The 13,416-nt window shown below is 37.8% G+C and overlaps 1 protein-coding gene across 4 annotated transcripts in view; it reads right to left on the bottom strand.

Annotated features, from left to right (window-relative positions):
- GALNTL6 (polypeptide N-acetylgalactosaminyltransferase like 6) overlaps window positions 1-13,416 on the bottom strand; it is a 487,437-nt gene that overhangs the window by 313,133 nt on the left and 160,888 nt on the right. For all 4 annotated transcript variants that reach the window (XR_011809020.1, XR_011809018.1, XR_011809019.1 and 1 more), the window contains exon 2: window positions 6,403-6,511. Coding sequence is in view for 1 of the 4 variants with exons in the window: in XM_027456411.3 (XP_027312212.1) it covers window positions 6,403-6,511 (109 nt within the window). In the remaining 3 variants the exon portion in view is untranslated. The remainder of the gene's footprint in view (window positions 1-6,402; window positions 6,512-13,416) is intronic.

Below are 13,416 nucleotides of genomic sequence, written 5' to 3' on the forward strand. Positions count from 1 at the left end.
TGTTCCCTCCCCCTCCATTGTAGTATCTGATTGACTTAATGGGTTGCTTCAGAAAATGGAAACAACCTTTTTTTTTTTTTCTTTTTATAAGTACCTATGACAATCACATCAAGATTTTTCTTTTTAAAGGTAAACTTTCAGATTCCTTTTTCTGTATTTCAATCACTGGTTTTGAAGTAATGAAAGAATAATATTCAGAGAAAAATGGAAGTGATTGGGATGACTGAATAAAATATCTTTGATTTCACTATGCCTATTCTGTACTGATGAGCAGTATATTTATTAAAAGTCATTAAACACTCCCTTCTGCCTTTGAGTAAATCAGGACTTGGATAACTGGAACTAATTGGCTATCTTCCCTTTTCTACTAACAGTATAGCAATTAGCTGCTTCTGCAACCTTCCACCACATTCTCTCTATTGATTTCTTACATTCATATACCAAAATTAACCAACAAAATTTATTAGACCTCCCTTGGAAGTTTTATTTCCACTCACAGAGATTGAGAATATTGAAACATCATTGAAAACTAGTTTAAGAGAAAGAAGCTTCAAGTAAAACAACAAAATAATTCCTAATAGAGAAATAGCTTCAGTGCTTTTTCTAACTCATAATAAAAAAGCAAGGTTAAACACGATAGCATACACAAAATATACAATTAACCTGATAAAAGCATTCTACAGAAAATCATAGTGGTCAAAGAATAATGAAGATTCCAGACAGAATTAGAAAATTTAAAACCTACAAAATAGGATGAAAAATTTGGCTATATCAAATGCTGTAATTTCACAAATAGAATCAACAATATCAAAGTATCTGAGAAAAGTATGAAAAAGGATACAAGTCATACCCTGAGTCAATGCTGAAGACATTAGGGTAGCCTGGTTTGGAGTAAAGGAGGCTGAGAGGCAACCTCGTTGCTCCCTACAACTTCCTGAGGAGGGAATGCAGAGGAGGAGGTGCTGGTCTCCTCTCCCTGGGAACCAATGGCAGGATGTAGGGGAACAGCACAAAGCTGCAATGGGGGAGATTCAGACTGAGCATCAGGAAAAAAAATAAATTCTGTACCGTGAGGGTGGTCAAACACTGGAACAGGCTTCCTAGAGAATTTGATGCCCCATGCTTGTCTGTGCTCAAGAGATGTTTGGATAATACCCTCAATAACATGCTTTAAGTTCTGGTTAGCCCTGAAGGCAGCTGGAGTAGATGCTCTTTGAAGGTCCCTTCCAACTGAACGACTGTATTCTATTCTAACGGTGTATCCAGGTACATACTTTCCTTTCAATAACAGAGGGAAGAGACATTGGTTAGCTATTTTATACATACATTTTAAATAACCAAGTTCCAAATTATTATTTTATTTTGAATGAAGAAATTGAGATGCCATATTTGGAAAGCATCAAGACTAGATATCATGATGATTTCAACATAATGTTCTTTTTTTAACAAAAATCTATTTATAGTTCAGCAATGATTCGTATAAAATTTATCTAAAGAAGGATGGGCATTCTATCTATACTGACAGAATCACTAATATTTTCACCAGTATCATGTAAATTCGTTTCTTTTCATATCTATCTAGGACTTCAGGCTCTTCATGATTGGCAGATAATACATACCAAGTGACCTGCAGATCCACAACTCATTTCTTCTTTGCAAGAAAATTACCAATCTAGGATGGCCTGAATTACCTGTTTTGCTGGCCTTGCAGCATTTGACTATCAAGAAATAATTTATTAAACTGACCATTTGTGCCAGTATTGCATCATCATTTCTGGAGATGAAGGAATTACTCACATGCCAACTTTATCTGGAGCGTTGTTAGTGGGGAATTTTTAACTCATCTGCATATCCATTTAAATTGGGAAAATGCTTTTTTTTTTTCCCTCTATTTCTTTTGTAAATCAAAAGGACATATGGTCAGACAGCAAAATCCAAGCAGACTGTACAACAATTTCCTTTCAATGCTGGCTGTACAGTACGTATTCTATACTACATAATATAGCTGGGCATAGGTATAGGAGCCGATTGCCATTTTGTGAATCTGTGCAACAGTATCAGTAAGATCATGGTCATATCTCAGAGAAACCTGCGAGTATTCTACTACACCTTGTGTGATGTGCAAAACAGATAGCAGTGCAGTCCCACATCACAAGTTCATTTACAGACTTTTACTAGGGTACAGAAAAAATATGGCTAGCAAACAAATTAACTTTTAAGGAGTTATGTCTCCAAAGACTGCATTGGGTTTTTGCCACTGGTAAGAAACAGTAACCTACAATAATCTTGATAGAGTTAGAAAGCATTATCTTTTTTCAAGACAAGAAATTGAGTCACTGAGGAAATGAAATACCTGTGAGAAAACTGGAAATTATACTTAAATGTATAGACTTCCAGACTGTTGCCTTACTTATAGGCCATACAACCTGGTTCCAGTAACATTCAATTATTTCAATACAGCTGGAAAAGCAGGATCTTTTGTGGAGTGTCTGGACAAAGAGTGTGGAGAGCTCAGCTCTCTTTTGGCTATATCAAAGATTTCTCTAAGGATCTTGACGTGTACTGGATCTGGCTGGAATGCAGTTAACTTTCTTCGCAGCAGCCTATACATGCTGTGTTTGAATTTGTGACTAAAACAGTGTTGATTACTAACTGACGTTTTGACTATGTGCTTGCACAGCCTCAAGACTTTTCCGTTTTCCAACTCTGTTGCCCCATCAAGTACGATTTGGTAGGCAAGAAGGTGGGAGGAGACACAACCCATAACTGACCAAAGGAATACTTCATGCCATATAACATCACTCTCAGCAATAAAATGGAGGGGAGAGCAGCTTGGGAGAGGGTAGCAATTGCTTGGAAATCAGCTGGGCATCAGTCTGTTTGTGGGAGGTGATGAGCAACTACCTTTGCACCGCTAGTTTACTTTTTTCTTACTTTTTTCTTCCTTATTCCTCTATCCTTTGTTTATTAAACTGTATATTGACCCATGAAATTTCTTGCTTTTTTCTTTTCTTTACACTCCCCCATCCTGATGAGGCGAAAGAAGTGGGAGAATGGTTGTGTGGTGATTAGGTTCCTAGTGGGATTAACCCAAAAAAGTTCTTTTGCGACACCTAAAATGGGGCTTGAGGGTTCAAAATAACCACAGACTTGATCAGTGCACTAGACTGAACTTCTAGCTATCATACACAACTCTCATTGAGTTGTGGTCTGAAGCTGGGATTGTGGGGCTACTGGTCTGGAAATAGATGGCCAGGAAACCCAGCTGGTGGGATCACTTGCTAGGGACCATAAGAGTGGCAAAGAGATCGGAAGAAAGGCAGCCATCTGCTGAATCTGGAGTTGGCTCTTCACAAGTGTAAAAGCAACATATCCCTGCAATGAAGATCTTGCAACTATCTCTAAACTATCAAAGAATGTTGAATAAAAACTATATGGAGCACATGTGGACACTGGATTCACCTCCTCAGTGGCAGAACAGTGGCAGTAAAATGCAGATACAATGTGATGGCATTTGTAATGCCCCTTGTTAGGTGGGAAGCACACAAGCATGTTTTCCCCTCAAAGGGGCTTCACCAAATATTTCCAGTTGAAAGAAACTGATCTTGGAATGATCTATAGCGTGAGCAATTTCTGTGTAAAGTGAAGTTGAAAAAATAGTACCAGTTATTGAAGCCTTTTTATCTGCAAGAGACTTTGAATATTAATTTTGTTTTTGCTGTATCAGGAGCTTATACATGTAGAGCCTTGCCACTCCATTATTCACTTCAGCCTCAACATCCTTCTCTGGTACCACCAGGATGCTAAAAGAATGTGAACTACTGGTAAAAGCAGCATAAAAACACATTTGAATGTCAGGGGTGCCAACAAAGCCCCACAAATCCAAAAGTAACATGAACTCACTTCAGTATTTAGATGCTAGATTATTTCTAATTTTAGAGACAAAAAAAGCTGAGCTAGAACACTTAAACAGAAATAGTACAGTCTTTCTGCATTTCTTGCAAATGACTTGTGGTGATGGAGCACTGGAACAGGCTGCCCAGGGAGGTTGTTAAGTCTCCTTCTCTGGAGATATTTAAGGCCCGTCTGGACGCCTAACCTGGGTAACCTGCTCTAGGGAACCTGCTTTGGCAGGGGGGTTGGACCCAGTGATCTTTTGAGGTACCTTCCAACCCCTACTATTCTGTGATTCTGTAACTTTACTCTTCAGCTTTAAAACAATTAAATGATTACCTTTCAAGGCACACCTATCAAACTCAGGAACATTAGTTTTGATTTTGTGGAATAAATGGGGATAAAAACTTTTGGTCTTGCAAGAGAACAAGTAGCCAAGTTAGCACCATTCTGTAATTATGTTTATGAAATGCCTATTCCCAATACACATGAAACTAAGATTTACAGATAAACTGTAAATTTAAAAAATTGTAAAAAAAAATAAAAAATAAAAAAAGATCTACAGATAAACTGGATTCTAAAAAGGCTTCACTATTTTCCTAATTTCCATGTAATGGCCACTGACTGCCTTTTCTGACATCACCTGAGAAGTCCTTCCACTGGTGTTATTTTCGTGCCTTTAGATTATAGAGCTTATTCTCTAAGTAATTTTTAACTAAAAGTTGATTTCAAAATTTTGGTTTGCTAGTAAGGACAGAAATTATATAGAATATCCTAAAAGAGTGCACAGAGATACTTTTGTACTCTACCTTTGCATTTGCATTGCTATATCGTGATTTCAACAACAAAACATTGAAAGTTAGTTTAATGTAACGAATAATAATGACACAATTTTGTATAAAGATTTTTAAGATGTTCAAACTCAGCAAACACTCAGGAAACCAGTAAAAATATAAGTCAGAAGAATTAAATACATTATTTTTCTCAAGGAAATAAGTTTACTGGTAAAGTACTCACACACTTGTAAAATTATAACTGCAATAGAATGCCCAAGTAGGACAATGCTACATAACGTGTTTTGCTAATTTCTTAGTCAACTCCATGCAATAGCTTGCATTACAAAGGTAATTCTACAGCTATCCATCAGAATATCATAAGTATTTTCATTTATTTTCCAAAACACATAAGGTTCATGTTAAATATTCAAGAATCAAAAGTCCATTGCCAAAATGTCAGTGCACTACTCTCAAAAAGGTCCACATTCCAAACATGTGACATTCCCTACATCTCTACAAGTTTCTACATATATGCTGCTTCTAGTCTGTACATTCTCTAAGATACTTGTCATTCTACATACAGTTGGAATAAGCGCTAATCCTATATGCAATTTGGAACAAAATTAACACTGATCTGACAAATCCTATAATACCTAAAATATCTTCACCCCTCCCCCCCCATATTGTTTCCTCCTAAGCACATGTAGAACGGAAGGATCATTTCTTTTAGTTAGTGATCAAAAAATTTCAAAAGAGAAAGGAAAAAACAGCTTATAAAATTAATCTGCACTTGAAATATTTTAGTTGCTCAAGACCTCACAAAATGAAGCACTTCCCAAATGCTACGACTCTGTCAACTGGATTCAGTATTTGGGGGAAGGTGTTGGCTGTCTTCTGACAGTTGGATCAAGACAGCATGATTCATTTTATAATAGATTGGCCTTTGTAAAATAATGACTTTCAGACACTGATTAAGGTGCAATTTAACTGCTGTTTCCCTTCCTTTCCTTTTAATTTAATTCATCTTATTCTGAATAGCCGTAAATTATATTACAAAAGATTCAACTCTGAACATGTTCCTATGACAGAATGAGGACCACAAACCTGTGTTTGCCCATATGGCTTAGAGTACATAAAGGTACATTAAAATTATATTACTCAATGTAACCAAGTGTCCTTCAGTGCATCTGAAGATATAATTTGCTTCCATTTTCACATCATTTTAGATTGTCAGAATGAAGTAACTTTAGCCTAAGTACAACTAAAAGACTGGAGTTCAACAGTGGCAATAGGGTCAAAATTTGTTCCTAACATAACCCTGGATATTCTTGACAGTTATAGGTATCAGGCTCAGATTTTCTCCACTGATTTAAAGACAACTCAGCTGCAGCTATTACATACATCCCTTTGTTTGGAAACCAACACTTTTGCTACTTTTTTAATGGTATCACAACTGATTTCAACATGAAAAATATTGTCAATATTTTTGCCCATTTCCTAAATGCGGTCATTATATACCTAGTAGTATTGAACACATTTTTGTTTTCACTTAGCTGTTTTCAGAAATAGGATGTTTGTGTTTGTTCTGACCCCTCAGTTCAAAAAATTATCAATCCTTGTGACATGCTGCAAATACAGACTGTTATGATTCTTTTTAGCTGACTTAAGAGGAAGAAGAATCATGTGAAAAAAATGAATAAACCACTTAAATTTGCTCTGAACTTAAGTATACCTGAACGCATGGCATCTTTTTGAATACTTTCATAATCATGCCAGTCCTTCCTTTTCAATCCATCAGTCCAGGTGAACAGCTGTCCATCTCCCAGCCCCAATGGAACTGTCTGCAAAAATAGCAAATAAACAAACAAAACAAAACAAAAAAACACAAATAAATATGCACATATGTATATTGTTTGCATTATTAGAGAACAACATTGATAATATGGCATTAGTGAGCAAAACATTCAGTCTATCCAGTGCAAATACTGAGCCCTGACTGTGGAAAATTAAGCTACTATTCCAAATACTGTGAGAAAACTATGAATTTATATGTTAACTAAGTTATTAATTTAAGTATGTTAAACACATCCGTAATATTTCTATTAGCATCTTGCTATAGCTACTACGCAAGAAGTTTATGGATGTTAAATGGACCACTAAAACAACAGGCTGTCAAAAATGCCTCATTCTTCAACTCAGGAAGTACCTCGATTCATTTTTGGTTAAATTCTCATTTCTACAAGATTGGAGTTATAGTTACTCAACACCTCCCAACATTTCCCTTTAGCTTTGGAGTTTCCTGGAATAGCCAATGATGAGTTATTGCTGTTCATATAAGGCCAGGCTCACTGCCTTAGAGAGGCAGAATACAGAGACTCCTAAGGCACTTCCAAATCAGTTGATCTGTATGTGTGGTAAGAGAAAAAAAAAACAAACAACCTCTTTCCCCATCAGCCCCCCTCCCCCAAAACAAAACAAACAACCAGCAAAACAAAAAAGAAGCATTCATGCAACATGCAGCTTTTGCTTTCCAGACTCCGATTTCCCACATAAAGCTAAGAAAAGCTTTTATATTCTACCACAAATTAAATTTCCAGAGCTTTGAAATTTTTTTTTCTCATTCTTTCTGCCAAATGGTAGTATTTTAACTAAAATAAAATAGAAAAGTACCATTAGAAGTACATTAGAAGTAAACAAAATTGAGATCGGTAAGAGGTATTACAAGGCTGTAGAAGGTTTCAAGTAACATTAGCCATTTTCCAAACGCTTAATTTAAGAAAAACGTGGTTTAAAAAGGTGTAGCAAATTCTGATAAACAAACAAGATGATTTACCGTATCTGCGCTGAAGAAAGAGAAGTGATTTGTTGCTGCTTACGAGTAACAGAGAAAATCTTATTCTGTTAATCCTAGGTTTGAACTGGCATACTGTGCAGAATGAAGGGCATATGTATAATGCATATTACAAATGCCGTTAAGCATGTTCAAAGGATGTGTGAAAACACACTTGAAAAGCAGTTCTGGGAAACAACATTTGATCAGCCTTCTTCTGAGAAATATTTTGAAATCTCAACAAAAAAACTCAGGCACGTGTAAGAGTGATGCTCTGAATGTATGATGCTTCTTCATGTATGAAGCATGTGAACCAAACAAATGAGTTACTGAGGAACAACAACCTCATTATGTTAACATGACCTACTTTTTTATTTTTAATATTGAAGGTGGGTAGCCTACACTTCATATTACTGAAACACAATCCAGCCTGGGTTCACTCCTCTATTGCTACTTTTGCAGATGTACTCCAAGAAAACATTTTTCTTTTAATGTCTTAACATACATCAGAGGTTCACACCTGGAAGAACTGAAGAACGAAAGATACATGTATTCTGATAAAAGTATTTCATCCAACCTTTCATGGCCTCAAAATGAACTCATTAATTTCAATAATTCTTGTGTTCAAATAATAATATTACCATTTGAACGTTATCAAGCAGCTTGTTTCTTAAAGTCAGAAACACAAGGTAGAACAGAGTTATACATGATTCTTGAGCCCAGCTTCCTAAATTAGCCACTTCAAAGCAAAAAGTGAGGCACAGACAGATTGACTTAAATTAAACTTCTGCCTCTTCTCAACACGGGCACAGCCAGTGTGAATCTCTTGGTTGTAAGAATTCAAGACTATCAGAGCTATCAAAAGCATGATAAACTTCACTTTTGTGACAATTTATTCCTTTGCTGGTCCCTTTCCCTAAAAACAGTGATTTAAATAGCAAACTTGCAGCACTCTGAAAGGAAGCTGGGTAGTACAGTTAGCAGCTGGTTTCCTGTTGCCTATTTGCATTTTGATGCAACACTCTTAAAAAATATTAATTACTTGTAGTTACTTTACCTGATAACATTTACAAGTCTAATGTACTACAGGGCCCTCTTGCAAACATAATATACTTAAGTAAATAAATTCACTAAAATTAATCTAGCAGAAGGATAAATATAAATCCAAATACTATGAAATACATAAATAGCAAGCTGAAGTCTTGCTGTGGCTCAAATTTTTGAAAAGCTACATTGCCCTAGAAGGAAACAAACCCCAAAGTACAGTGTTGGATACATCATAAGTATGTCGTAACAAACTTGTGTTTTGTTATACATGAACTAACTGCCTCCTGTAATGGCTAAGCCATGATTCCTTGATAACGTTGCTGCTTGCAAATACACAAAAGACGGAACAGCAGCACATCCCATGGTCAATCTCAAGGCGAGTTTTGAGTAGCTGAATACAAAGTCACTTCATAATATAGGATGTTGTGGTGGCTTTACTCAGGTGGGCAGCCAAGTTCTACCACAACCGCTCTCTCACTCTCCCTCCTCAAAGGGAAAGGGGAGAAAATACGATGCCAAGGGCTCAATGGGTTAAGATAAGGACAAGGAGATCACTCAACAATTATCGTGATGGGCAAAACAGACTCAGCATACGGAGATAGTAAGATTTATTGCCTATTACTAACAAATTACAGAAGTGAGAAACAAAGGAAAGAAACCAAAAATGCCTTACTCCCATCCGCCCTCTTCCACCTCCTCCCCCTGGGCAATGCAGGGGAATGGGGGAATGAGGGCTGCCGTCAGTCCCTATCGTTTCATCTCTGCCACTCTTTCTTGGTCACTCTCTGCCCCTGCTCCATGTGGGGTCCCTCCCACGGGATGCTGTCCTTTCCGAACTGACCTTGCGGGGGCTTCCCACAGGAAGCAGCTCTTCAAGAACTGTTCCCACATAGATCCGTACCATGGGGTCCATCCCCCAGGAGCAAACTGCTCCAGCACGGACCCCCCATGGGTGGCAGCTCCCCCCAGACCCCCAAATCCTGCGTGGGCTTCTCTCCACAGGCTAGAGCTTCAGCCCGGGGCCTGTTCGTGCAGGGGCTCTCCATGGGCCACAGCCTCCTCCAGGCCATATCCACCTGCTCCACCAGGGGCTCCTCCACAGGCTGCAGCATGGAACCCTGCTCCCCCATGGTACTCCACGGGCTGCAGGGGGACAGCCAGCTTCACCACGGTCCTCACCACAGGCCGCATGGGGAAGCTTCTAGATTCTTTTCACAGAAACCAACTCCCAGCTGCCAAAACATAAACCCACCACAGATGTGTTAACAGATCCTGATTATCTGAAATTTCACTGAACACATATTCTACCATAAACTGATAGGCTAAACTGAAGTAACATTAGCCACCCAGCATAAATATAAATGCTAAAATGAGCAATACCTTTTGTTGCCTTTCTTTAGGATTAATGCAGCCAGACTGATGATTAAAAATTCATGCTATCAAACACCTCCAGCATAAAACTGGAATTAGACATTTAAAGAAATAATCAAATAGCATTATGTTCAAGCCCATATTTGAAAAATTTAACAAGGATTATTAATCTGTGGCTAAGCAAACTACTGAGCAACAGATCATGGGAGACAAGGTATGCTGGAAAACACATACTGGGTATTTGCATGTTCCCACTTCTCATATAGCTAAACAGGAACAACACGACAACACTGGTGTGAAATTTTAGTGTATACTTCTGGAACTGTGTGTATACCAAAAGGCAAGAACACTCTTTGGTATGCTTGAGGCACAAAGGCATGGTAGGACTGGAGAACTTTATGGTTCCTCCCCAGATATTCAGCAGGGCTTCTTTCCAGTGGAAACCAGAGTGTAAGAAAAGAGAAGGACCAGGCACCTACAAGCACTTCACCCTAACACAGACGCAATGCAGTCGGAGTGCCTACCTGAGTCATGAGGCTTGAAGGTGCTCCTACACAACCAGATTTCCCATGGCCCTCCTGATCGGCTTTTGTTTTAGGTGTCCTTTCCTAAGGACATGTAATAGCCATGGTTAAGTTCAAGGTCTGACCAATGCAAACTGGATTCCTATATATTTAAAATACTTTTCTCTTTTGTGAATATACCAAATGAAATCAGCTGAAATTCCTTTGCTTCAAAAAATCAGGCCATATATTCATAGTAGTGCTCAAAAGCAAAAAGCACTCAATTTAGTCATATTAAATATCATTACTGCCTTCTTGGATTTAGTGACTAATTGCTTACTGGCTAGTGAAACAATTCTTAACCAGACAAACTTTTAGTTACACATATTCTTTAGTGCTACGTTATTATATGGAAATGAGAAACCAGCAGAGAAGACAAGCTGAAACATGTTTAGGGTTTTCCCCTCCAAAACGTTTCTGTAAGTTACTCACAAATAGTGCAATCGGTCTCTACAGCCCTTAGCCTCTTGAATTTAAGAACTGTTTTTTATCATTGCAACACTATGAAAATAGTGAAAGTCACTCTGCATACAAAGAGCTGGATTGTGACTGGATGTCAAAAAAATCCTACAACAATTTATCATCCAACCATTTGTTACAACTAGTATGCAGCTGTGAGTTGCACATTTTTAAGTGTTTTGGACCAAGAGGGATTACCCACCTACAGCAACATTACATACAACATCTGCCTTACTATTTCATTTTTACATTAACCTCAAACCTTTGGGGATGGAAGACTGATAAAGTACTACATAGACTCAGAAGATCCTTCTCCTCTAGAGAAGATTCAACATCTGGTTCAATTACAGAGAATACGATGAGCCCAAAAAATATCACAATTATCAAAAAAATCTTGCTCACAGACTATTAGATTCCTCACAGGGAAAAAAAGCTTCTCTGCTGTGACATTTGAAAGCTCAAACTCAGAAACAAGTGCCTTCATTGAATAACTCATTTATTTTTAATTTCACTCTGCGGAGACAGACAATTAAAGGGGTTTCAGGCAAAGGAAGATGATATATCAGTGGAAATGCACCTTTCTAAAAAATACAAGAGATAATTAGAGATTCACTTTGAGCCTGAGGATTTACTCACTAGCTCTAGGGTTATTTTGCTGAACACCAATATACAAGCAACTACTGCATTAACAAAACATCAGTAAAGCTGATCAGCATAACCATTTCCAATTGTTTAATGAATTTCAGGAAATAATCTTACACACAACATAGGCACTTGTTCCTGATCAGGAAAGAAGCACATGGGAAAGAAACGTGGCATAGAAGCACTGACATTTGACATTTTCAGGGATGTTTCAAGAGAAGATAAAGGGAACCACTGTCTGATTCACCTTCATTCTTGAAACAAAAGATTCTGTACAGTGTTTTTAAACAGTGTTGCATAAAAAAGACAAATCACTATTTTTTCCCTCTTCCTAACACAGATGCTGAGCCCTGACCAACTACTGTGATTGAACTAGACAAGAAAACAACAACAAAAAAAAACACAAACAAAAAAAAAAAAACACAACACAACCAACCAAAAAGAAAAACAAACAAACAAAAAAACAAACAAACAAAAAAAAACCAACAGAAAACAAAACTAAAAAAAAAAAAGAAAATTAATTGAGCAATGAAATCCTTTCACTTATCAGAATAAAGCTAAGGATCGTTTTTCAAAGTGGTGGTATCATTGGATATACCATCATATGTCTATTATAAATCAGCCCCAAAATCGCAAGGTGTCCATTTTCTAAATTTCAGTTCTGCTATCATTACAAGCATAAGAACACAAACATTCTCATGAAGTTTCCTTTCCAATAAGTGGAACAGTCAAGAAAACTACTTAGTCCTAAAGATTTCCCTTTTTTTCTTATGCTAAATTTTAGCACAAGACTATTAAAGTGAAATGTTAGCAATGTAACAGCCAAAATTTGAAGTCAAAGGCTCTCCCACTTCCAAACAGAAGCAGCATCCACAATGGTGCAGTGTGGTTTCAGCTGAGGAAATTCAGGAGGAAAATCACAATACTATTTCCCCTAAGGAGGTGCTTGCTACAAAGCAGCCTAATCTAGCAAAAAAAATAAAAATAAAAATAAAATAATAATAAAATATCTAAACATCACACTATCCCATCTCTGCCTTTATGCTTAATCTCTGACCATTGCCTGGGTGGCTCTCCTTCCCTGCAACTCTTCAGCATTAGACTAACAAATAAAGAAGGTCTCACATCTGAACTGCCCATGTATAACTGAGATCTGTATAGAAGCACTATGCAGAGTGAATAGGGACAATACAGTCATTAAGCGCCTACAAAGTTCCCATCACCATAAAATGAAAGTATTAAGTCTAGTGTTTTGGATCCACCGTGATCTTCTCTAAACATAACAGGAGCAGGCAATGCACAGCTTGAAAATACCCACTGATAGCTTCAAACCCACAGCTTACATGCTTCTCAGGGTCCTTCTCCAGGATTTTGTCCGTCTATGAGTGGTCAATTGCTGCAGCGGATACTGGGGCAGACTGCAGGTGGTGGGCAGCAGCTGTCCTTCCTGACAGAGCAACCAGCAATGTTCATGGACAGTTCCATGTGGTCCTGAACTGCTGCTGGCCAGCCATTGCCTTCCAAAACTGCTGTCTGTGGGGGCAGTACTTCAGGGACACACCAGAGATGCCTGGGGAGAACTGGAGGGACATTCACTGTAGGAACCTCCCTCTACAGCACACACCTAAACACACACACAAAGCAAACAGCTGCCCTCAAGCTGGGTACACTCATTAGGCTGCAAGACACTAAAGATGATGTAAATGTTGTGCAGTAAAATGTAGACAACTAGTACTTGCTAACAAGAGAAGGTGGCAAAGTCTCTAACGCTCAGAATCTTTCAATGAGAAGAAAAAAATCAGAACAGATCCATGAATAAAAAAGACAATTTACT

Source organism: Anas platyrhynchos, chromosome 4 (genome assembly GCF_047663525.1).
Source record: "Anas platyrhynchos isolate ZD024472 breed Pekin duck chromosome 4, IASCAAS_PekinDuck_T2T, whole genome shotgun sequence".
Taxonomy (NCBI): domain Eukaryota; kingdom Metazoa; phylum Chordata; class Aves; order Anseriformes; family Anatidae; genus Anas; species Anas platyrhynchos.